We start from the raw sequence: 27008 nt of genomic DNA on the forward strand, positions 1-27008 counted from the left end.
GGGGCCTAGCACGCTCCCCAGCAGACCCAGTAGTGGACCGAAAGTACTTCCAGTCCACTTCTGAGTTAGCTACTAGCACATGGGGGGTCCCCGTGTTCCTGTGGGATGCTCCATTCACCCCAGCATTGCAGCATTCACAAGCCGTGCCTGGTACCTTGAGGTATGTAAAAAAAACATTTAAAGCTGTGTCTATGTCTGAATCGCTGATTCTCTGAATCAGCATTGAATCTTCAGATTTAGATTTGGCCAAATCGAATCAGGAACAGTGATCCAAATCAACTAATCGAATCACTGTCCCCGATTCAGGCCGAATCCGAATCAAATAGGGCCCTGTGAGGATCCGAAGGGTACTTACCTGGAATGCATCCCCGGCCAGGGGCACGGACCTCACCCAACCAAGACGTCCACGCTGAGGCGGGAACTGCCCATCTGCCCCCACCTGGGTTTACCACCTCGGCAGGTGAAGCAGATTGGTGCTAATCCACGGGCAGGGCGATATCCGGGGGCCAGGAACTGAGCAACGGGGGGCAGAGGGGGAGCCGGCAGGGAGTGAGAAGGAAGAAGCCCAGAAGCTGGAGATGCAGGGAGAACGTGTTGAGAGCTGGGTAGGTGCCTGGATGAGCTCCGAAGAGGTGGTCACACCCTCGCCATGGGAGTGAAGAGGAAGGTGTGACCACCTCTTTGGAGCCCATCCAGGCACCCCCTGGCCCTACTCCCTCCAATGAAGGAAGAAGGATCACACTTCCTCGGTGGCTCCCTGGCTAGATTAGGAGCGGGGAAACTGAAGGACGAGGAAGACCGGATCTCCTGCAGGCTGCCTTAACAAAGGAGTTCCCCTCCTTGTTAAGCAATCCCACGCTGGCAATTAAGCCTGGCACAGCTACAAATTAGCAAAGGGCCTGGGAGAAGCCCAGGCAAGGAAAAAGCCACCCACGAGCTGCAAAGGGGTGAGCAGAACCCCAGTTATACAGGACTGGATTTTTGTTTGCATCTTTCAAAAGAAAAGGAAAAAAGAGAAAGAGCATATAAAAGGAAAGGGGAAACCCTAAAAATAAATGAGAGAAAAATAAGGAGTTATCTCGGGCTATTCCTTTCATCATCCTTTCCCCGAGGCTTCGGGTACTGGGGCAGAACCCAGCGGTTGATCCAGGTGGAGGTGGGTAGTCACCACCTCCCTTTCATTTACATCTAATTATCATCAAAATCATGGCAGGCAGAAAGGGAGGGCATCAGGCTTCACCTGGACCGACCTAAAAAAGGGTTGCAGACCACCCTGAGGAGACCGGTGGATGTCAGCAGGGAGCCTCTGGTGGATGTCAGCAGGGTGCAGAGGCTCAAGCCCTTACCCAGTAACTACCCAACAGGCCTGTTTCACACACCCGTAGTACCTAGTTACATTGATTTAGCTAATGCAGTAGAAGTGTTCTTTTGGCAGTATAGACTATCTCCACTAGGAGGCTTAGCTTGACCACCTACACCAAGCAGTCTGAATTTCCCTTTATCATTCATCAGTGATAATCCCCCCAGAGAGGGAAACCCCAACCACTTCAAACTGGGACTTGGTTACATCTATTTATCATAACCAGCACATACATGCCCCTCCAAGTTAAAACATCTTAGTGTGGTGATTTCTGTGCACATTTGCAAGGCTAGTCAACCACCCATATGAATGTGTTACACAAACAGAATACTTACAAAACACTCAGCAGCATCATCCATGATGCCCAGCTGGAAGCGCTGCTCATCCTGAAACGTTTTTGCAAGGGCACTGCGCAGGGCATCAGATGGCAATACTTTCTCACTGCTACACTGAAATTGGTTGAAGATACCCTGACAGAGGAGGAGAAAAATGTCATCTTTGTGGTAAAAAATATTACACAATCCTAACTCTTCATTAGGTCTGAGAAGCACACAAAGATGAAAGAATCTCCTAATTCTGCACTTTGTATTTCAATCTAACACTGTTCTCTCCTGCAGACAGATGAATACAGCATCAAGTACATCAAATGGAAACTTCCTAGTTTCATCTTTAAGACCCTTATCAATTACTTTGTTTCTTTTTCTGCCTAATTTCTTATATCATATGGTTGCCAACAATGTCACACTCTTTTCTTACACAATGTCAGAAGCCTGGAATACCTTCCTGTTCTGATCTACCAGCCCACTACCCTCCTTAAAAAGGCTATACCAGATTAGATCACTGGTCTTTCCAAACCAGTATATTATGTCTGACAGCAGCTAATGATGGTAAAAAATTATGGGATGATATGTCCACTGGGATGTTTATAGAATTCATATCTCTTCCAAATTTGTACATGTTTTTAGGTCTAATCTATTTTAACTGCTCACATTCTCATCTATAACTACATCCAATCCTTTTTAATACTATTAAATTCTTTTCTTCAGTGATACTTTACAGCAATGCATTCCAAACAATACATATGCATTGTGATTCCTTTTTACTGGTACCAAATTTCCCAGCTTTCAATTTTTCTCAAAATCCTCTTTGTCCTGCAAGTCAGCTATTGAAGGAGGCTGAAAAATGCAGTTCCAAGATGTGTGAAGCCTAAAGCCTGCTATATTGACTTCTATTAAAGGAAGATTTCTAAGGGACCATTCATGATAGACGTCCACTCTACTCACTACCACACCTACATGACACTATGTGGGTTTGCTGCTGCTTCCTTTTGTTCTGGCATAACCAGAAAAATTAGATAAGAATAGCCGATTACTTTCTCTGCACTATTTCATCCTTCTTATAATCACCTCTTTATACATTCCCAATATATTCTATTTCCTTCTACGAAAACCCTTCTGTGACTCTAATGATTGCTATCAGTCTCAAAAACAGTGGTGTTTCTATTTCCTTTTGGAAACAGTAAGACTGCAAATCATCCTAGTATTCCAGGTGAGGACATATCATTGGAATATGTGGTACACAGTGGCATAATATAATTTGATGCTATCTTTAGTTTTGCTTATTTTACCTGCTACTGCACACTGAGCAACACTAATTAAATGCTATGTACTGTAATGACTTTTTCTCAGATGGTTTCTTTAACTATTGCCTGGCAATCTGGATAATTCATTTCAATATGCATTATTCTTTTTGGTCTGTATTACAGAGTTGATCAACACTGAATTTTATTCATCAGTATGTCTATGCACCTAACTTTGAAAAACCCATCCCCAAGTATCTGACAGTTGTTGTCTCTCCCCCTTTATTTAACTTCCTGCTAAAGGCTCCCTTCTACAAGAGGAGAATAAAAGTAATTCAATACAATTAATCATTCCCTTCTTTGGGCTGCCCAGGGTTTCTTATTTACTTCCAGCTCTAAACAACTTGGGACTACTTGTCCACGCTACCAGTACTTAAAACAAAAATCACATTGCATATATATAACAATGATGCTTTATTTAGCTGGACCCTAGCTTGACTTTTCTGCCTTTTAAACTAGTCAGAGGGGAAGGAGAACATGCCTGGAACTGCCAGACTGCTGCACTGTTTTGCTGAGCTGTCATCCCAACTAATTCCTGCGTGTTGAGCTGTAATGAGGATCTATAATCATGTTGGTCCCTTTGCTACTCCTTGCCTCTAATTACAGACAGATTTCCTCTGGTACCCTGAAATGTTGCATGTATTTTAAAAAATGGACTCCGTAACTTACTTTTTTCCTACTTTAATTACTGTTATTGAACTCGATGCTATTGTTAAAAAATGACTGGGTGAAAGGGGATAAAACTGGCTAAGCTTTGCTATTCTGGATGATCTGAGATGAAAAAAACTGTAGCAGAAAGCTTTTCTGTACGGAGTAACAAACAGGTCCCAGTATATTACTCCTGCAAAGAGCCATGGACATTTAATGAAAACTTAAGCCCACATCCCAACTCAGTTCACCTTCCTTCTCTACCAAAGAGCAATCATGTTACTTCTGGAGAACACAAAGGACATTATTCAGTACAGAGGAAAGGGCATGAGTCACAGATGATTCGTTGAAGATGTCTAAAACTGGGATTCCTCCAGCGGCAAACAAAGATCTAGCAGTACAATATAAACAGAAGTGAAGAAGTAAAAAAAGTTAATTTGTCATTACAACTTATATACAAGTTCTTCTACAGTGCATCTGCCTCCAGGTTCACCACTTTTTTGTATGGCACCACTGCAGTTCCCAGCAGTGTCAACAGTTAGGTGGTACAGTAAGAAGCAGAAGCAGCAGCATGTTACTTCAACCTGCCTCTGCAGCATCTGTATAGATCAGGTGCTTCAGTGGGACTTTTTGGTGCTTTTAGCTAAAGCTGATTCAATTAGCTATTGCATAAAAGCGTGAAAAAGTCCCATTAAAGTGCCCAATCTATTCAGATGTCAGGCAAGATGCTGCCTCTTCTAGGTATGTGCTGGGCTCAGCGTGGGAGCGCACCAAGTTTAAAGTAAAGCACCCCTTTTTATTTTTTTTTAACATTTGCAAGCAGCCCACATCATGCTTCAAACGGGCTAAGTAGCGCTGCTGAATGATAGACTGAATTATCCCATTTTTATCCTAGCTAGTCCTCCTGCAGTGCCATGTGGGCACAGTTACACTGCTTCCAGTTTAGTTGGTAGCCTGCTTGGAGCTGAGAAGTGTGTCTGAGGACATCAGTCTGGAGTGTTGTAGATTTAGAGTGGACACAGTCTTAGTAGCAGAGCTAATGAATGGAACAGACCGACCTCCACAGGAGTTATAAAATACTACGAACTTCTAGTGTGCAAATGTGTCTGTGGGAGTGTAATATTAAATAAAAGCCTCAAGTCTTGACTTCTTGATGTGTTCTTTACATTAACCTATGGCAGTTGTTAGATGATATAAAGCAGGTTCAATGAAAAAAAAAAAATCATCAAAAACAGTTGGTCTAATAAAAGATATCACATCTACCCAAAGATCCTTGCCTGCCTTATCAAAAACATACATTTCTTGATTTTTGAGACTTGTTTTTCTGCTTTTCACAGGATTTATGTTATCATTTTTAAAAATTATGCACATTTCTAGATTTTTACATTTTGAAGATGCAGCCTTCACAAAAGAAACTAATCAACCGTTGAAGTTATTAAACCAGTATTGCAGAAAACTCTCCCAACTCAAACAATAGCAAGAGTTGTGAAATTTGTTACTCGCCACACCTAAGTCAAGGAAGTGATTCATTAGCCAAGGAACTGTAAGGAACATTTTAAATTCTATATTAAGCAATAAAAGTTCCTACATATATGTTGTAGATTTGAACAGATTCAAGAAACATTGTCAAATGCCTGGGCCTGTCCTTAAATTCAATGCAAATGCAGTCTGGCACTGTCTGGGCCAGGCAGGAGTATAACTGCAATATAAATTTAGGATGACTAGGACTGTAATGCTCTTGCATGCTGTGTCTAAGCACAGTATTTAAAGCATAACAATATTTTTAGTGGGCAGAGAGCCTGAGAAAATGATCCAACTGGGTCTTTGTGTTCTGGCAGAGCTTACCTTTTCTCTAAAGCAGGACTGGAGCACAGCATGAGATGCAAGGGAATGGTGTTTTCCTTCCTCTTTTTTACTTTAAAACTAGACAAATTAATTCTTACTCTTCCTAATCCCAGATCTTGCCCCCAGACTACACCCTTATCTTGTAAATTAATCTTTGCACCAAACCCAGGTCAGAATTCTGGCTGGCAGGAGCCAAGGAGCTGCTTTGCCACCCTCCTCCAAATTGTGGAAATCTCTCGTTCTCTTCTGCAAATTAAGTATCTTTCTTATTTAAACTGTACAAACAAAATTACTCACTATTGCTGACAAAACACTGCTAAAGCTTTAGAGAACAGACAAGTTATCTCCCTTTTACAAAGAAGGGAAAAATTTGCTGTGGTTGAAATGCTCCTAAATTTTGCTTGCAATCTATTCTGATACTTGGATGAACTTTAATTTTTAGCATGATGAAAACTGAAATCTTCTTTCATCCAAAGATTCTCCACTCTTCAGTGTTTGACTCCATTTTTAGCATACCAGGGTATTCTCTTTGTTGTCAGTCACATCTTGGTCTTCGGGGGCAATTTCAAATCATCTTCCCACCCATCTCATTACCTGATATTTTTTTCCTTTGACATTCATTTAACACTTTCCATCTGCACAGCTATAATTAAACCCCCCCCAAAAAAAACAGGTCCAAAAAACATTTTTTTGTTCCTTCTATCCAACTAGATCAGCCTTCTTTCAGAATCCATCCTTCCAATAGTTCAGACTAGGGGTGCACCGATAGAGAATTTTTAGGCTGATACTGAGGGCTGATTTTTTAATGAGCCATACTGGCCGATACCAATCTGATATGCAGCCAGACAGCATGGAGAGCAGGGTCTGGTTGGTAAGTCTGTTGTGGAGGAAGGGTGAGGGAGAAGGGAAGGGGAGGAGGGGCAGATTAAGGCCCCCACAGTGAGGGAGGGAGTGGGGCTTGGGCAGGGGCTGCACAGCTGGGGCAGAATGGGGAACGGAGCTGCAAGCAGCTAGTCCAAAAGTGGGGGGGAGAGGGTGGTTCACGCTGCTGCATGAACCCCAAGAGGGCATGAAGGACATGTGCCTCCAGATCTGTGCACAGGGGGAGGGCGGGCTGCTACTGCAAGCTCGGACTGGAGCAGTGCTGGGCTCTTCCCGGCAAGGAGCTGTGCCGGCTGCGCTCAGGGTGGGTGGCAGCACTGCTGGAAGGGGGGGGCTATAGCGAATTTTGGGGTGGCTGCAGCCCCAGGCCCCCTCCCAAAGCCTCCTCCCAGCACTGCCACCACCCTCCCCAAGCGTAGCTTGGCCCAGCCCCAACTAGGAAGAGCCCAGTGCCACCGCAGCCCACAGAGGCAGCTCACCCTGCCCTGCATGCAGATCCAGAGGCATGTGCCCTCCATGCCCTCCCAGCGTGCACGCAGCAGCAGGAGCCACCCACCGAACAAGCTGCTCACAGCTCCGCCCTGGCTGTGCCCCTGCACCTTCCCCAGCCCCACTCCCTCCTGCACCACTAGGGCCATGATCTGCAACTCTCATACCTCTTCCCTCACAACAGATTTACCGGATAGACTCAGGTGCTCTCCATGCTGCCAGGCTGCACTCCTGCCCACCTGTGTGCTGTGCTGCAGCTGCGTATATATGGGGCATTTATCAGCTACATCAGCCAAAAAAAGCTGATTGCTGATACAGTTGATTTCCCTTATATCAGTGCCGATCCGATATGGGACCAAGGTATCGATGCATCTCTACTTAAGACTTCTCCGTAACATCAAGACGGAAGCTTCTCATCTTTCCCTCATCTGCCCCTCACTTTTGTTATTTTAATATGTCACTACCTAAACGCTCCAACAAATGAAGCCTGGATACCCTCTTTATCCAACAAATGTTATATGCTTTTTCCCACACCATCCTCCTTGCTCTAAAACCCATCCTAATCCAGTCTGTAAAACAAGGCTATTCCCTGGCTACTCCCACAAAACAATCTAATGAATACCACTTGATTGTTTATAGAGTCAGAAGCCAGCACAAAAGGCTGCTTATCAACACAGGTGACAAAGTACTGACCGCTTTATCAAAATAAAATATAGGAATTATTAGGAAGTTATACTTTTAAGATAGGTAATTCAGGAGGTTATGGTTGCTGCTAATTTATCTGTAAAGTAGATCATTTTTGTCAAAAAGCAATATTCTAACAAGCAATTCTTTTACATGTTTGTTGCTGTTCTACCACTTAAGTCACAGCCCCATTTGGAGCCTCATTCAGCTTATTCACTGAAACTACCTGATTTCTCAAATCACTTTAGGAATTTTTCTTAAATCAGCACCTAATCAACAACCTGACCTATAGTCTTTTTCATCCTGAAGGCAATAAAAAAAAAATCTTATTGTCTTCAACTTTTACCTTACAAAATAATATTTCTAAAGAGAAAATTCACATTCTTCCTGCTTTTGTTGCACATGACAAAATTACTAATTGAACAGCCTTACTGGAATTTATCAATCAATGCAGCATTCTTCTTTGTGAACAACAAAAAACACTCTGTCCTACATCCTGGCACTACAGAGCTCCCAGCACAATCCCTGGAAGGAGAACAAGCTCTTTGTGGCATACTCAATACAGAGGACGGATTTCCCTCCCCCCCTGCCCCTATGAGCTGAGATAAACAAACACCAAACCAAAGCCATGCACTAGGAAAAGCAAAGGAAGAAAAAAAGACCACAGCAGACTTCAGCATTAATAATAAATCAGAAAGCTGTTTGTATGTCATGGCAGCAATATTATACAAGGGAGCAAAAGCATCTGGGTTCATACAAAAACCTGCAACTACATTAAAGCATTTCAAATGTTTTGCAGAACTAGTGTTTGAGATTGCAGCTGAGGATCTGCATCTCCTATTTGCCTTTTGTCCTGGTACTCATGTAGAGTTACCTCTAAAGATCAGATGACTATTTAGGCCTGGGGCAACATCTGAATTAATTATGCGAAAAAAACCAAGTAATTTGACAAGAATTAAACACTATTTCAACAGCTCAAAGAAGCAAAGCAAAGAACCATCTCAAACACCAGAAACAGGGGATATCCAATTTGACAGACCAGAGGTCCTGGTGCTCCTTTAGTATGACCAGTATGGCCAAAGGCAGTTCAAAGTTACAAAAATTATTTATGGGGTAACCAGCATATACATATACTAATTTATCTGTGTGTGTATTTATATGATAGTTTACCTTAGAGTTCCTTAAAAAGATTTCATAAAGTCATAAAAAAGTGTGAAAACTCAAGTCTTTCCTTCTTCCCATCCTTCCTACGAGCATGCAACAAGAGGATATGCATATTCTACCTCTAATATAACCAAAAGGCTTCTTTCTTGTTTTGTTATGCTCCTTTATTTTATAATTGTTTTACTTCAATTTTTAATACCTGGTTTCAAAATAGCAAACAATACAGTAATAAAATATAAACTGGAAACCCTCAGGTGTATATGCCTACATTATTGTGAATTGTGCATACATTATAGTGAAGGTTTTCCTGCCACTTCAGAAGATAAAGTAGCATCATAGCCAATGGCTGCAAGACAGTTTAAGTAGGCCAAAGTAGTAGGAGTGTGTGAAACGGGCCCTATTTGATTCGGATTTGGATTCAGCCTGAATTGGGGACAGCGATTTGATTCATTGATTCGGATCACTGTCCCTGATTCTATTCGTCCAAATCCGAATCTGAAGATTTGATGCCGATTTGGAGAATCAGCAATTTGGACATAGACACAGCTTTAAAAGTTTTTTCTACATACCTCAAGGTAGCAGGTGCAGCTCATGATCACTGTGATGCTGGGGCGCGTGGAGCATCCTACAGGAGTGCAGGGAGGTCCTCCATGTGCTCAGCGGCAAAGTACTTCAGGTCCACTTCTGGGTCTGCCAGGGAGCGTGCTGGGGGCCCCCTCGCCCCCTCCCCTGGCTCAGCGATTGGCCACAGGGGGACCCTGGGTCCCCCTTGCCCCAGACCCAGGAGGCACCAGTCGCTGAGCCGGGGGGAGGTGCAGGGGACCCCCACGTGCTTCCCGGCAGACCCAGAAGTGGACCAGAAGTGCTTCTGGTCCACTTCTGGGTCTGCTGCTGAGCGTGCTGGGGAGCCCCCGCGCTTCTGTGGGACACTCCATCCACCCCAGCATCACAGCATTCACTAGCCCCTGCTACCTAGAGGTATGTAGAAAAAACATTTAAAGCAGTCTCTATGTCTGAATCTCCGAATCTCTCCAAATCAATTTGGAGGGTTCTGATTCAATTCGGATTCAGAGATTCGGCCACCAATTTGGGCTGAATCTCCACCAAATCGAATCAGGGACCGAAATGTCGCATAGCCCTAATAAGTAGATCCAAGTGCAAAACAATTCTTCAACTTGTCTCAAACAAATTTCCAACATTCTGTTTTTCTTACCCATCACACAGCAATTGAAGACTGAAAAGATTCCTAAGGCCTCTGTGCAGACTTTGGACACTTTACACAATATAAACACCACTGAAAAACTGATTGGTAAATTAAGAAACACACCAAGACTGGCTTGCATCAAAAGCAATCTCAACTTTTTATTTGGTTTTACCAAGTGCTGACGTCTTTGTTTATACTTAGGTATGTTTCTTGAGGGAATGATTTACTTATTCAAAAGAGTTTGACAAAATCATAGATTCACAGAAAATTAGGGTTGGAAGAGACCTCAGGAAGTCATTTAGTCCAACCCCCTGCTCAAAGCAATACCATTCCCACCTATATCATCCCAGCCAAGGTTTTGTCTAGCCAGGTCTTAACCTCCAAAGATTGACATTCCACAACTTCTCTGGGTAGCCTGTTGCAGTGCTTTATTACCCTCCTCATGGGAATTTTTTTCCCCAATATCTAACCTAAATTTCCCTTGCTGCAACTAGGTTGCCTTCTCCATTCAGTAACGGACCCAATTCCTCTTGCTGCTGACATACTTGTAGAAAGAAACCCTTCTTGTTACTCCTCACATCCCTTGCTAGCTACAACTCCAAATGCATTTTGGCCTTCCTAATTTCATCCCTGTATGTCCAAGCAACACTATTTACAGGTTTCCCTCGCTTTATGTGGTACATGCGTTCCCAGAAAACTGCTCATAAATCAAGTTCACATAAAGGGAACCCAGTTTATAAGATAACAAATACAGATATGTTCCCACGGCAGTGGAACATATGGAAGTGGAGGTATGGAGGGAGTGAGGCTGGGGTTCGGGAAGGGGTGAGGGGAGGGGCATGGCACAGCCCAGTGGCCACTCCCGGGGCTGCAGCAGGGAGCCAAACGGTGGGAACTGTCAGTGGGTGCAGGGTGGGGGAGCGTGGCTCTTACTGCTACATGCACCCCAGGAGGGCTGCAGGCTGGGGGGCTGTACTGTGCTCTTCCTGGGGGGCACATGCTCCCAGATCTGCGCACAGGACAAGAGCAGGCTGCTGCTGAGGGCTGAGGCCAATGGTTGCATTGGGCTCTTCCCAGTGCTCAGGGCAGGCTACAGACTGCTCTCGTCCTGCACGCAGATCCGGGGGCACACGCCCCCTGGGAAGAGCCTGGTGCAGCCCCTCAGCCCACAGCCCTCCCAAGGTGCACATAGCAGCAAGAGCCGTGTCGCTCCACCCCGCACCCACTGACAGTTGCCTCCACAGCTGGCATCGGCCATTCCTGGGGCTGCTGCAGCAGGGGCTGGGGTGAGTGGGAACAAGCGGAGACCTGGGGGGCATGGGGCCCAGTGCAGCTTGTCTGCACTCACCCCAGCCCCTGCTGCAGCGGCCCCAGGAGCAGCCAATGCCAGCTGCCTGCACCACTGCACGTAGCAACCCAGGAGCAGGGGTGAGTGGGGACAAGCAGAGCCCTGTGGGGTTTGGGCCGCAGCACAGTCCAGCGGCTGCAGGCAGCTGGCATTGGCAGCTCCCAGAGCAGCTACAGCAGGGGCTGGGGAGAGTGGGGCCCCGCATACACATTCCCCTCCCCCAACAGACTTACCTGCTTGGGGGAGGGGGGAGCGCACTTATGTCAATCGCATAAGAGTGCATTTACCTCACATGTAACTAATTTTGAGTAAAAAAAGGGGTCATCACATAAGAGCGAATTCGCATGTACAGAACCTGCATAAAGCGAGGAAAACCTGTACTCCTCCTCCTCCCTGGTCATTTGTCCAAGTTTCTACTTCTTTTAGGTTTCCTTTTTGTGTTTTAACTCATTGAAGAGTTCCCTGCTAAGCAAATCTGGTCCTCTGCCACACTTCCTATTCTCCTTGCACAGTGGGATAGTTCATTCCTACAATCTCAGTAAAGTTTCTTTAAAGTACAGCCAGCTCTCCTGGACTCCTTTCCCCCTCAGATGGGACCTCCAGGAGATCCTGCCCATCAGTTCCCTGAGGGAGTCCAAGTCTGCTTTTCTGAAGTCCAGGGTCCTTATTCTGCTGCTCTCTTTCCTTCTTTTCCTCAGGATCCTGAACTCTTATCATCTCATGGTCACTGTTGCCCAAGTTGCCATCCACGTCTATATTCTCCACCAATTCTTCCCTGTTTGTGAGTAGCAGGTCAAAAAGATCATGGCCCCCGATTAGGATCTCCTCCTTCTCTTTTCCCCTGCCTGTCCTTCCTGAACACTTGTAGCAGGGGTGGCCAATTACTTGGGCTGGAGGGCCACTGAAGGGGCGATTCTTGTAGAAAAGAGCTTTCTCCCTCTGCCTGTGAGGTGAATACTGAAAACAAATGGCCCCTTCTGTGCCCCGCAGGATGGAGTCTCCTATGACAATCACCCTTTGTCGTTTCCTTGGTGGAGGGCGGCTGTTCCTGTCCTGTTTGCAGTGCAGAGGATGCAGATGCCCCATCCATTGATGATATGAGGGCTGCATAGCTATTATGCAGGGCTATTGGTGGAGCAACTAATGTGCCTCGTGGCTTTGGGCCTGATGTGACCAATTTCTACCCACTGTCAGTTAGGGCCAAAATGCCCTAAGGTGCCACCCTGCTCTGCTTCTGTGTAACTTCTAAATGAATATGGCTAAATACCTCTCTATTCATAGAAAAAGTTGGGGAAGGCAAAAGACTTTTTACCTACAGCTACAGGTAACTTTTTGGCTACCCATGTTTCCACATTCAGCCACAACTATAACTGACAAACAGTATTACATCCATTGATGTTTCATTGTCACTTCTCTCCAGTTTCCTCCTCGGAAATTGGGATTTTTAAAAAGAGTTCATATGGGAAGGTAAATATTGAGGCAGACTATGACTATGCTTGTAGTAATATTTATAAAGCAAGAAATCAAAATTAGAAAAAAAAAATAGGAATTCAGATTGAGAGATTAAAATCTAGTTGTAGAACTCCAGGACAGGACATTGATGGAATTACACCTTGAAAGATAAAATTCAAGACAGAAAAGTAAACATCCTCAAAATAGATAAATTAAAACTAAGAATACAGTAAATCTTCTGCTACACTGTGGCCAGTAGGGGTGCACCGATAGAGATTTTTGGGGCTGATACCATTAGCCAATATTTAAGGAGGCATAACAATCTGATTTCCAATACAGCTACATCCAGCTAGTAAGTCCAGTATGGTGGAAGGGGAGCGGGGAGGGAAAGGGCATGGGGGGTGGCAAATCAATGTCCCCCACTGTGAGGGAAGGGGCAGGGGCAGGCGCTACCCAAGTGGGGTCGAGGGGGGTGGGAGGAGCTGGAGCTTGTAGAGGAGGGATGTACACCCCAGGAGGGCATGGGGGAGTGTGTGCCTGCCTCCCCCCACCCCCCCAGATCTTTGTGGGGCAAGGCAGGGCAGGCTACAGTTGGGGCTGTGCAGGGCTCTTCTCAACGGGGGCTGGGCTCGGAGTGGTTGCCGGTGGCGCTGCATCCATCCCAAATCTCGCCTCCGCTCCCCGAGCCGCTGCCACCAGTGACCCGGTGCAGCCCTGGCTCAATGCCCCACCTCCACCCACACTCTGGGAAGAGCCAGGGCTGCACCAGGAGGCTGGCAGCAGTGGCAATGGGAGCAGAGTGGCGGCAAAATTTGGGGTGGATGCAGCATCCTCCCAGCTGCAGCCCCACCCTGCCCTGCCCTGCGCAGCTCCAGGAGCCACATGCCCCATGCCCTCCCAGGGTGCAAGCAGCAGCAGCCGCCCCCCACCACGAGCCGCAGCTCCATCCTCCTCCCCACGCCTGGGTAGCGCCTGCCCTTGCCCCCTCCCTCAGTGCAGGGGGCACTGATCTGCCCCCTCAACACCCCTTTCCCTCTCCTCCCCTTCCACCACACCAGACTTACCAGCTGGAGGCAACTCTCCATGCTGCTGGGTCTGCTCCTCGTTGCTTGAGTGAGGCATTGCGCAGCATGGGCATTTATTGGCCAAATTATCAGCCACATTGGGCCAATATCCAATACAGACAGTTTTCTTTATATCAGTTCCAATCTGATATTGGACCAATGTATCAGTGCACCTCTAGTGGCCAGCATTGAAGCAGATTCACTTTCTTGTCAAAAAGTCTTCTGCCAACTTTAAACTAATCATAATACCATGTACACAAACTGGAGAAGAATTCCAAATCTCTCCAAACTTAATTGTTCTTGATTTTATTCCATCTTTTTACCTTAAGAGCACAAAAGATGCAAGAATCTCCCATGCATTTGTGTGTTGTGATCTGTCGAAAACTGCGACGGAAAATATCTAGGTGCCAGAGAACCTATGAAAAAAGAGAAGCAGAGGTTATTTTTTATCAATCAAGATGGAAATCTTGCATAAGACCTTTGACTAAAGTTAAATGATGCAAATATTTCCAAAAATCATACATGCCATTAAAACTGCTTGTACACAAAGCATACATTTTTTCTTACAGAAGGTAGAATTTTCAGCTTTATTGCCCAAGTACAATCATTCATACATATTAGTTTACAAGCCATGGTGTCCAACAGGAAATCCCTGTTCATGTATTTCCCCATATATAAGTCTGTAATTTTCTTGGTGACCGTTCAGATCTTATGATGCATTTTACATAAGTCACAGGGAAGTCTTCAATCCTTTTGTTGTGGAATCATTCTGCCATGTGTGATGGGCAAGCCCAGACCAGTGTGTTGAGCTGAGAGTTCTAGGGAGAGAAGGTGATAGGTAGTGTAACATTTTATTGCTTCCATACTCTTCTGCCAATTTATTTCAGGAAGTATTCACAGTCTGCAGCACACCTGACTTTGCATTCTGGAATACAATTAAGGAAACCTAACTGAAGGAAAAATGTACAGCCCCCAAAATGATACAATACAGTTTCCTTCAAGCAACAAGGACTTCCTAATCCAGTGATTCTCCCCTGAAAGTTGTACAGGCCAACAACAGAACCAGGCAATATCTCAGGGCTGGGTACCCTGAGATTATGTTCTTTTCAGGGAAAAATCTAATCCTACTGCCTTACTTGTAGACCTATAAATTACTTGCCATTTTTTCCAGTACCTCATCTCTTACACCTGCACTTTCTTTGGAAGAGCTAAAATACTATTTAGGTATGAAGAGGGCTGAAATGATTAACTGGCTCTTGCAGGTCAAACAACTAATCCTGTCAGCATGACAGGTGATTCCCTGCTAAAAAATAGTGTGTTTATACACAATTGCTACCAGCAATGTGGCGATGTATATTTTTTCTTAGAACCAGGAAACATAGTATTGATTATCCTGTTTTAAGGGTTCACACGTGGTTGAACTTGTATGAGTAACAACTCTAGAAAGTTGGCTGTTAGCTAGTACAATAGGTTTTCTCCCCAACTCTGACACAAACTGTGTGCTCTTGGGCAAGTAACTTAACCTCTGTGTCTGAGTGTTCTCAACTGTAAAACAAGATGATACCAATTTTGTAAAGTGTTTTACAATACTCTGATTAAATGACACCATGTGACTAGTATTATAAGTAAACTTGGTTGTTACTAGTTAGCTTAATTTCAGTTGACACTAATTGGGCCCAGCCCTAAGCATCTAGCATGTTTTTCAGCAGGCAGCGCCATGAGGCTGGTTTATCCAAAAAAAAAAAAAAAAAGTCTGACCCAATTTGCTGTGCCACATGGCAGGGAGAACAGGAATTTTCAGACTGGCATTTAACTGACTAAATGCTTCCCCAGCCTAAACATAGGGATTGTATATTTTCCTTTGGATCATTTGCCCAGGACAACTGGCAGGAAAAGTTTGCTGATCCTTTTTTCTTTTTACTGGTCCCTAAGAAGCATTTCCAGCCCAATTAGTAAGTAACAGATTTAAGAGCAGAGATGTTAGTTATGATCTGTACAGCATCTCAAACTTCACAATTTATCATTTGCATTTGAGATGTACGCCCTCCTGCAATGCTGTGTACATCTTTGCAGCTCCTGAGGAACTGCTAAATTATTGAAAATCTGCAAGAGACTGACTGAAGAGGAAAAAATATCATATTTAGAAAATAGTACTCTAAGTTTTCAATTTGACAATAAAGTCTTGTAGTGCCTTCCAAATGTAAAGAGAAATTGCTTGCATCAAAAGGAGCACCAGACAGTCTCTCAGATTTAATTTATACTTTATCAGCGCAACTTTTCAACAAAAATATCCAAAAACTTTAATGAAACTGTTTTGGATGATGAACGGAATGAAATCTCTTCATTGCAATCAATACCTTGGTTCTTAAATTCCACTTCAATGCCATTGGTACTTTTAACTTCCATTCTCTCTTGAACCAGAGTTAATGATTAATGTAAAATGCTGAGCCCTGGGACATTAAGCTTTCAGAACTATATTCAGCACCAAAATGTTCTTTAGATAGCAGGTAGTAGTAGCATGACTGAGGGAGGTGACCAGTGCTGCTGCCCAGAGTATGTATGATACTAGGGTAGGCAACATTTTTTGCCGGAGTACCGAAAAAAACCACAATGTCTACCTGGGAAGGTGCCATAGTGCCGACATGCTGGAGCCTGGAGCAACTGTTTGCAGCCTCCTGGCTGCGGCCAGCCCACAGAGACCGGTCTGCTTGCAGCAGGGCTTGCAGCCTCCCAGCCGCCTGCTGGGAGCAGCCTGGGCTCCATGGCTGGCAGCAGCTGCTTAGAGCCCGGGCTGGCAGTGGTGTGCTGAGCAAAATGGCCTTGCATGCCACACTTGGCACACGTGCCGGGGGTTGCTGACCCCTGTACTTGGTAATTGATATTAGGTAGCTGCTACACTGTCATGACAAAAAATAATTTAAAAATAATGTATATGAATTTAAGTTCTATGCATCTTGTGACCTAAAAGAAACTAAAAATAATGGTATATAGTGCTGGAAATCTCATTTTTCCAGTGCTAAATTTCAATTGTGTTCAGCCATGGTATTTGATGGGATATTAACCCTGCAAACTATTATTATTCTCCCATCTATATGACAGTACTATCTGGAAATGCCAAATTAAATATTGTTCCCATAGTGCTAACCAAAAAAAACCTACAGTGAGGCATTTTGCTGCAAGAGAGAGAGGTGGTTAGCCACGTTTATCTGAAGTCAGGCAGAAGGAAGGGCAAGATGGCATTTTAGAGCCTAACTGGTTCAGAAAGGCATAAACATTCATAGACAACAATTTAAAAAGAAAACAAACTTCATAGCATCTAGTGAAGTCAGCTGTCACCTAAAAAGTTTATTCCTCTCTGAACCAGTTAGCCTCTAAAGTGCCATCCTATCCTGCTGTCTGCTGCAAGACAGTATAATCTAAATAGACAAGACAGGAAAAGGATGGAAGGAAGACAATAAATAGCTCCTTTTTCCAGATATCGTGGGGGTGGGGAACAAAAAAACCTAGGCACAGAGAAATCAAGCAACTTGCCCAAGATCAAACAGAGATTCTATGGCAGTACCAGGAACCATATCCATGTCTCCTGAGTTCCAATCTAGTGCCTTAACCCCTAACAACTATTCTAATAGTACACTATTCGGTCTGAGATTAGAATTTAGCATACCAATTCTTAGACCTCAGGCCAGTAAAATCATCCATTCTTGATCCACATAAAAAGTAGTCAAATTAATTACAATTATATTCAGGTTAAAACCACACTAAAATTTCACAGTGGACCATGAATCAGTTATAGCCCAAACACAAAGAGAACCCCTCTCAAACCAAAAGAGTTGAACCTCTAAAGACTGGCATTCATACTGCACAGAGGCCAAACTCAAACTTTGAATCACCCATACCAGTCTGCTAACAGCTTAGTCATGATGTAGCTTTCATCTGGAGGAAATACCTCTTCCTTACAGAATTGAAGACACAGTAACTGACATAATTTCTTGGTCTCAGATGAGCATAGAATGACAGTTTTATATGAACTATAAACTTATTTCACTCAACTTTTATGGAATGCCAACCCTCAGGCAAAATCCACTGCTGCAAAATCCATGTTAATGATTGAAAGCGAAGGAGGCACACCTGAGCCCAGGGTAAGTGAGGATCTAGTTAGGGAGCTGCTGGAGGGGCTGGACGTTTTTAAGTCAGCCGGTCCGGATGATCTCCACCCTAGAGTTCTAAAGGAACTGGCTGGGGTCATTGCAAGTCCCCTGGCGCAGCTTTATGAGCTTTATGAGCACTTGTGGTGCTCTGGAGAGGTGCCAGAGGACTGGAAGAGGGCCAACGTGATTCCCATCTTCAAAAAGGGGAGGAAGGAGGACCCGGGAAACTATAGGCCAGTCAGTCTTACCTCGATCCTGGGCAAGCTGTTCAAGAAAATTATTCTGGCACACATCCAGGAGGGGCCAGCAGGGAAATGCATGCTCAGGGGCAACCAGCACAGGTTCATCAGTGGCAGGTCATGTCAGACCAACCTGGTGGCCTTCTACGATCAGGTCACTAAATCATTGGATGCAGGGGTAGCAGTGGATATAGTCTTCCTGGACTTCCGGAAGGCTTTTGACACTGTCTCTCACCCCGTTCTCATTAGGAAACTGGGGGACTGTGGCGTAGACACCCACACAGTCCAATGGGTCGCCAACTGGCTAGAGAGCTGCACCCAGAGGGTGGTAGTGGATGGGTCCTTCTCGGCCTGGAAGGACGTGGGCAGTGGGGTCCCGCAGGGCTCGGTCCTCGGGCCCGCCCTGTTCAACATCTTCATCAGTGATTTGGATGAGGGGGTGCAAAGCACCCTGTTCAAATTTGCTGATGATACCAAGATGTGGGGGGATGCAGACACACTAGAAGGGAGCAACAGGCTACAGTCGGACCTTGACAGGTTACAAGGATGGGCGGAGGAGAACAGGATGGGGTTCAACACAGACAAGTGCAAGGTGATGCACCTGGGGAGGAACAACCGGCACCATACCTACAGGCTGGGGAACTCCCCTCTTGTCAGCACGGAGGTGGAAAAGGAGCTTGGAGTCATTATTGACTCCAAGATCAACATGGCTAGGCAGTGTGGGGAGGCGGCTAGGAAGGCCAACTGTACCTTGTCGTGCATCCACAGATGCATTTCAAGCAGGACCAAGGAGGTGATCCTCCCCCTCTATGCAGCACTGGTCAGGCCGCAGCTGGAGTACTGCGTCCAGTTCTGGGAGCCGCACTTTAAGAGGGATGTGGACAGCATCGAGAGGGTCCAGAGGAGGGCCACTCGCATGATCAAGGGACAGCAGGGCAGGTCCTATGAGGAAAGGTTACGGGACCTGAACCTGTTCAGCCTCCAGAAGAGAAGGCTGAGGGGGGATCTTGTGGCCTGCTATAAACTAGTCAGGGGGGATCAACAGGCACTGGGGGAGTCCCTGTTCCCCCGAGCGCCGCCAGGAGTGACCAGGAATAATGGTCACAAGCTGGCAGAGGGAAGGTTTAAGTTGGACATCAGGAGGCGCTACTTCATGGTCAGGGCGGCTAGGGTCTGGAACCAGCTTCCGGGTGAGGTGGTGCAGGCTCCCACCCTGGGGGTTTTTAAGAGGAGGTTAGATGACCATCTTGCTGGGGTCGTTTGACCCCCAGTACTCTTTCCTGCCATGGCAGGGGGTCGGACTAGATGATCTGCCCAGGTCCCTTCCAACCCTAGAAACTATGAAACTCCCACAGATAAGAAGTCGGGATTCTCTCATTAAGCTACAAGCCTCTAAATAATTCAACAGTCAAATAAAGTTGATTGTACAAACCACACATAGGGGTTTAAGGGTGAATATTGTTACTATTACAAAAAGCCCGTTTCTTTTAAGTAGTTAAATTTGTTTCAGGTAGCAAAACCTATTAGAAGTTCTGCCAACATCAGTTTTAAAAAAACTATTTTTTCTATTTTTAAGAAAATATTTTTCTTCTCTTGTAGCATTTAAGACACATAAACAAGAAGGAAAATAGATCAATTATATTAGGGAGGTGGAAAACAGACTATTCATCAAATGCACCAAGTAAAACTGAAAACAAGAAAAAGAAAATTTAGGTTTCTCCTCTAATACTTCAATTATAGTAATTTTAATTTTAAAAAAATCAAATGGTACTCCTTTAACTTACTTCCATCTTAGACAGTCCAGGGCTTCTGCCCTGTTATGGAATAGTTAATCTGCGCCACAAAATGGAACTGTATTATATTTGGGTCAGGAAGCAACTGTGATGCAAGAGTACCCTAACTTGGTTGCACCTGTTGCATAGAGAGATCTGAGAAGAATAATTTAGCAATAGTAGTGATGTGAAACAGAGGAAAAGAAATGACACAGACACAAACTGTATTCAGCATCCTTACCTGTAACGCACTATTCAGAAAGCAGCTGTTCTGTCCTGGTTCATTGCTGAGACCCTTACTGGGTGCTATGGAGGTTGTATTGCGTGGAGTAAACATCCCCTGAACATTGCCCCTTCCTACAGAAAAATAATTCCTTTTCCAAGACATCTTTCAAAATTTAGATGAAAATATAGAAGCTTTGTATTTAACTGTTTCTCTCACTGGACTGGGTCCTTCCTTTTCGTTACCTAATCTGAAGAACTACAGGGTACAGCCAATCACAGTTTAAACAAAATTTCTTCTTCAGTTGGGACACAAGAGGCTTGTTAACTAGACATATACTATTTGTTTTTGCTTTGTTTTAAATCCAGCCAAGGGTGTTAACATTCATCTGCCATTCTGTAGGAAAACACCTCTTTCACAGGCTGAAATCAAGGGTTGTAAAGGGAAGGAATCCACAGTCTTTCAAGCTCAGTCACTGCACTGTTACATTCTTTTCTGAACAGGCAGTGACTTAGTAGAACACTCCTCAAGACAGCATAATTGCTGAAGTCCAATAGGGTTCAAGGACAAGCAAGCAAAAAAAAAAGACTTCTCTTAATCCTTTTTACAATCCTCCTGCAGAATAATGAGCAAAATCCAACTAATAAAAGAGTAGATACACCAACACCAAAATAAAATTTTTCAGCTCCCTTTCAATTGTTTCTATCTTGAGTAATGACAAAGACAAAGTCAGCTCTTCCAAATTAGAAAAAGTAGAGATCTCAGAACTTCTTAAAATAAAAGCACTTCTCTCTGGAGTAAAAACTTTTCAGTTATAGCTCTTCTAACTCTGTGCAGATCTTTAGAAGTTTCTTCTCCTGTTCCTTCTTTTGCAACTGGAATGCCCAGCCGTGCCAGAAAGCTTTAGAGAGAGAAAAATAATCAAAGGCTTGCGTCATTTAATTACTCTCTTGGTTTTGTGGTGTTCTGCCAAGATCAGTGTTGCCTCACCTCCCACTATATACAGAGCCTTTTGAGACAAAGTAAAAAAACAAACAAACAACAACCTCTCCCCACACCCTAAAAAATGAAGCAACAAAGAAAAAAAACAGAGAAATGTGGATGCATGTCTGGAGGAAGCTAAACTGAAATATGCTAGAAAGTTGGAGAAGGTAGTTCATTTATAAGCCACATACATATGAGTAAGATATAGTATGTCACTTCTTACACATATCCTTGTAGTATCAAATTAAGCAATTATTAACAGATCTTGAAGTAAATTAAAAAGTAATAAGTACATTTGTATATTTATGGTATTACATACATTTGTTTATACACTAGAAGTGACACTTCTCCACTCTGAATTTAGGCTTCTCCAGGAGCATTAAATATGGGAGAGAGGGCATGAAGATGAAGCTGCATTTCTTCCTTGTGGAATTACAGTCCAGGACCCCTTGTCAGAGCAATGGACCCATCCTACTTCTTTATCTACAGAAGATGACTGTCATCTACAGCATGAGTTATTCAATCCAGATAGGGTAGAAGCCATCCTCCAAAAGATATTGAGGGCCTACAAATAAGAACAAAAGAGCTGTTATTTGGAAGTTTCAAAAGTGACATTTCCACATTTTAGGGCTAAAATGATTGTTTAAAGTGTGAAAAACCATCATTTTGTCTAAATGTTTCGTTATGACCCAGGCAGGAAGAACACCTGCTTCAGCTCTGCAGAAGCACCTACACTAAGAACTTATGTCTACAATTGTTTTGTCATAAATTCTTACAAAATCATTTTACCTGTATTCATGCCACAGATTATCATTATACACAGTGTGAAAGTCACTGTTAAGTTTTTCCACAGCCATTCCTGGGGGTTAGTAGTTTCCCATTACTTGTACATAACTTAGAAATTGAAACCATCCAGAACTGGCAAATGCAAGTCAAAATGCTTTAGCTTATGTCTGAAGAAAGAATTATTACCATAATAAGAAATCAGCAACAAAAATCATATTAATGAACGACAGGAAAAAAAAATCAATTCGGTCTAAAAAAAAAAAAAAAAAGAAAAGAAAAAAGAAACTGATGGTGGACAAGAGGGAGTAATTCTAGCTAATGATCCTCCTTAGATGACTAAGAATGTATCTCTCCGTTAATTATAAATCCCTTTTTTCCTGTCAAAATGTTGCTAGCATTTTGCAACTATCTAAAGAAAAAAGCTTAGTTGGAGCAAGACCAATTCCCTTCTAAGAGAGGTTTTTGTTTGTATTTATTAAACTTATTTGGTGACATCAGAAGTACTCTATACAATTAATTAAAACTCAACACCACAGCCAGGTGGGCAAATAAGATTTGTATTTTATACAGGAGTAGTCCCAGTTCTCAGTGCCTTGCTGTAACCAATAAACTATACTCTTCTGGAGAATTTACAAACATAGAGTAACATTATGCGAATTGTGCAACATTCCTGAATGCTGAATGATACACAGAAGTTATTTTAGAGCAACTTCAGATACTAATCCTCATCTTTTTGCTCAAGGTCTTAATGAAACATGACCCAAAACCATACGTTGGGGTAACTCACAGCTCAGTTTATGGATCTTTGTAGATCAACCCTGCTTGTGATAAGTCTATTAGCCAAACTTGAGCAGCAATAGAGGAAACAAAATATTAACTGGAATGACTAAACTGTGCTGTAATTCTCAGAAAAGTAAGTAAAGCAAGGCACCCTTCCTCCTCCTCCTAACATTCCAATGTTCCATACTGCTAATGGTTTGCAGAGTGACATTCAAATAGACAAAAGGCCAAGAAATTCTATAGTGAGCGAGTGTGAGAAACATTAACAAAAATATTTTCTGGACCTTTGTTTTAGACCATTAAGTATGGCTCAGTTCAGAAGTTTCTACACCCTGCCTCAAGGTGGTTCCACATTTATTGTATTCAGTGGTTTCCAGATTAAGGACTCAGTCAATAAATAAAAGTATTTTATGCTAACTACTAAAGCTATACGCTCAGCCTAGGACCAAAGAGCAGAAACAGAGTCCAAGCTTGACATGTCAGTACAATAAAAATTCTGCCAGCTAAATGTGGTTCTATCAATACTTATGCAATCCCAAAGCCATCACTGCATTTGCAAACATCTAGCAACTAATTTACCTGTTCTTTCAGAAATATGAGCTTTACCAGGTTACCAGAAACAAGAAAACACAATAAGCCTAGGACAGAAGTTACACATAAACCGGGTTGAGTGATCAAAAACTGGTTTAAACCTGTAATGGAACGAAAGTTCTGTGCACATAAACCAGTTTCAAAATGCCCAAAACTGATGCAAGGTAAACCTGGCTGAATGTAGTATCAGACTTAACTGTTTGAGGTCAGACCGGTTTATGAAACTTCTGTCCCAGACCCCTTCCCGGTTTCAGTTAAATCAGAGTCCCCCAGCATTCCAGCATGCTTTTCAGCTCTGGACTGAGCTGTGCTGTCTACTCCAGAGAGCAGGGCTGACCCCGCCCCTCTGCTCCCTAGCCTGAGAAGGGCTGGGGCATGGCCAGATGCCAGTCTGAATGGCCCCCTGAGGCAAAGGAGGAAGAGAGGGGGTTTATTCCCCCCTCCCTCCCCTCTCCCCGGGAGACCCCAGCCGGGGTCTGCCTGACCAGGATGGAGCAGCCCCCGTCAGGCATTCCTCCCCCACCTCCCACCTGCAGTAGGGGGCATGGTCAGCCCTGGCAGCAGCCTCAAATGAATGGGGGACAGAAGGGGGTTTAATTCCCCGTTCCCTCCCCTGTCTCACTAGCATGGACCCCAGCTGGGATCTGTCCAGCTTTTCCCCACTGCTTATAACTTCAGCACAACCCAGTATCCCCAGAGCCCCCTCCAAGCCAGAGGGCAATCCCACTGCAGCCTTCCCAGCTGTCAGGGCCAGGTGTTCACTTGAGGTAGCCCAGGAGCAAAGGCCAGACTGGGAGGAAGGAGGGGAACAAAACAACCCCAAGCCCAGGTGGGGACACACATGGAGAGATCGTGGCAGTGGCTCCATCCAGGATGTGAGCCCACCAAGCAGAGGGACCCTGGCTGGGAGGGCGGGGAAGGGACTCAAGTGTGCTGATGCTAGCCCAGGGCAGAGCCAAGTCAAGTCAGGCATGCAGCTGAGAAAGCACCTCCTGCCCCTGCTACCCACTGGAGAGTGACACCTGGGCCAGCCCTGGCTACTGCTGCAGTGTACACGGCACGGGCTCACCCACTCTGCCACAAGAGCTATTACCTGCACCCCCCAGGCCATCAGGCACTGAGCTGGGTGCACACTGATGACTCTTCCCCTTTTTGGTGGCAGTGGGTAAGCCGTAGGCGCAGTAGGGCATGGAGCTGGAGGAGCAGCTCCTGCCCAGCAGCCCCTGCTACCTACTGGAGAGCGGCACCCAGGCCAGCCCTGACTACTGCTACGGTGCACACAGCACGGGCTCACCCCCTCAGCCCCAAGAGATATTACCTGCATCCCCCAGGCCACCAGGCAGAGCTGGGTGCGCACTGCTGACTCAGGTGCAAGACGTTACCCCTCCGGCTTCCCCGCCACCACTGCTGCTGCCATCTTTCTGCCCAGCAGCCGACCACAGTTTGGTAGAGGTGCACCGATACATTGGTCTGACATCAGATTGGCACCGATATTAAAAAAAAAGTGTCTATATCGGAAGTCGGCCTGATGTGGCCGATTATTTGACTGATAAATGGCAGTGCAGCACATAGACAGTGAGGAGCACACCCAGCAGCGTGGAGAGCTGCATACATCTGGTAAGTCTGGTGTGATGGAAAGGGGCGGGGGGGGAGATCAAGGCCCCCTGCAGTGAGGGAGGGAGGGAGTGAGGCTGGGGCAGGCACTGCCCAGCTGGGGTGGTGGGGGAGTGGCATGGAGCTGCAGCTCATCCTGGGGGGGGTGCCGCGGGAAGGGAGGGGGTCAGCTCTTTGCACTGCACGTCACTCATCTGGGAGGGCGTGTGCCCCAGATCCACACAGGGCGGGGTGCAGGTGGGCCACGCTGCATTCAGGGCACTAGGAGGGGGAGTTGGGGGGGGCTACAGTAAATTTTGGGGTGGCTGCAGCATCCCTACTCGTATCCCCCTCCCAGAGCCACCACTGCCCACCTCAAGCACAGCCTGGCCCCAGCCTGCAGCTGCAGCCTGCCCTGCCCTGCCCCATGTGCAGATCCGGGGGCACACGCCCTGCCCCATGCACCCTGGACGAGGCACAGTTCTGTCCTGCACCCCGCCCCAGCTGAGCAGCGCCTACCCACCCCTGCCCCACTTCCTCCCTTACTGTGGGGGGGCTTTGATCTGCCCCCCCATTCCCCTTCTCTTCCCTCTCCCCGCCCACCACCACAGACTTATCAGCTGCACACAGCTGTATTGGAAATCAGATTGGTATCAGCTGATATGCCTCCTTAAAAATCAATTATTGATATTGGCCCCAAAAATCTCTATTGGTGCACCCCTACAGTTTGGTGGTGCAGGTGGCACCTACCAGTATGGCCAGGGTAGGCCCCCCTGATGATGGCAGTGGGGGAAACCATAGGGGTAGAGCCCTGTGCCTGGCACCTGGTACACAAAGCTATGCTGAGCCAACTCTAACAACAATGCACCTTTTACAGTACAAAAAAAAATGCAATTTCCTCTTTATATATTTACACAAATCTAATAACCAGAATAGCCTGGAAAAGAGAAGGAAATATGCCATTAGGTGTTCTTTTTAGCAGATTCAAGTGTTCTCCAAAGCATGTTTTTTTCTCCCAGAGTGTCAGCTTGCAAAAATGCCCAACCACAGCACCAAAGCAAAAGCAACATGTTTCTTTGATGAAGAGAAGATGACACTCTTTTACAAGACAGCCTCCAGGAAACATATAAATATATTATAAAACAATAAATCATTTATTTTAGACTAGAGCAGTGGTCACCAACCAGTGGATCTCAACCCACCAGTAGATCTCAGAGCCTCTTGCAGTAGATCTCGGAGCCTCTTGGAGTTGATCCAAGGCTGGGGTGGGGAGCTGAGTGCATACACATACACGCACAGGCCCAGTAGGTCTGTCCATGGGGGAGGAAGGAGCAAGGGCTAGATTGAAGCCCCCTGTGGTGAGGGACAGTGCCAGATGCGAGAGCAGGGGTAAGCTGAGTGGGGCCCTGGCCGGGTGGGACTTACCTGCTAGAGTGGCATGCCCCAAAATATTTTTTTCTTCCTCTGCCTCAATCTGCCCCCACCACACCTTCCCTCCCCACAGACTTACCTGCTGGGCGGGGAGGATTAGCACCAGTGCACAATAGATCTTGGGTTGCTTCTAAATGCCAAAGGCAATCTCCTACTTAAAAAGGCTGGAGACCACTGGACTAGAAAAAGCCATTTTCATATTACTCTGTTTAAAAAGACAAAGTTGATGGTAGGAATTTACATTCATTTTAACAGCATACAATAGGCAAAAACAAGTTTTCAGCTATACAACGGGATTTCCCAACAACTAAATTGCTCATGGAGTGTCCAGGTTTAGTAACACCATACTACTCACAACAATTCTAGTATGATGCTTCTTGTCATTTAAAAGAAACAAAGAAGAGATCAAAACACAATAAAAAAAATCAGGTGACAAACTCAGAGGCTGGATCTAGCCTCTGTTAGTAGCACACTGGCAGGACTCCAGCAAGCAAAATTTGAAGCCAAGAGAGAAAAAAATGTTCAGCCCTGACAGAAGCTATTCCCAAAGAGAATATCTAGAACTTGCTTTTACCACACCCTTTACCACACCCAAATTTGCTTTTACCACACCCATTTCTGCACAGGCATGATCAACAGAGGTGTGCTAGGTGCAAAATCTAAAGTGATGGCTAACATTCCT

The 27008-nt window shown here is 45.1% G+C and overlaps 1 protein-coding gene across 6 annotated transcripts in view; it reads right to left on the reverse strand.

Annotated features, from left to right (window-relative positions):
- Positions 1-27008, reverse strand: part of USP54 (ubiquitin specific peptidase 54) — a 213092-nt gene that overhangs the window by 72644 nt on the left and 113440 nt on the right. For 5 of the 6 annotated variants that reach the window (XM_006016259.3, XM_025212555.1, XM_025212562.1 and 2 more), the window contains exons 2-5: positions 21465-21710; positions 20180-21062; positions 14103-14195; positions 1696-1830 (exon numbers count right to left, since the gene is read on the reverse strand). In XM_006016259.3, the coding sequence (XP_006016321.1) occupies positions 1696-1830; positions 14103-14195; positions 20180-20326 (375 nt within the window). In that variant the 5' untranslated portion in view covers positions 20327-21062; positions 21465-21710. The remainder of the gene's footprint in view (positions 1-1695; positions 1831-14102; positions 14196-20179; positions 21063-21464; positions 21711-27008) is intronic. The other variant, XM_006016260.3, reaches the window with a different exon arrangement.

Source organism: Alligator sinensis, unplaced genomic scaffold (assembly GCF_000455745.1).
Source record: "Alligator sinensis unplaced genomic scaffold, ASM45574v1 scaffold109_1, whole genome shotgun sequence".
NCBI classification, from domain to species: domain Eukaryota; kingdom Metazoa; phylum Chordata; order Crocodylia; family Alligatoridae; genus Alligator; species Alligator sinensis.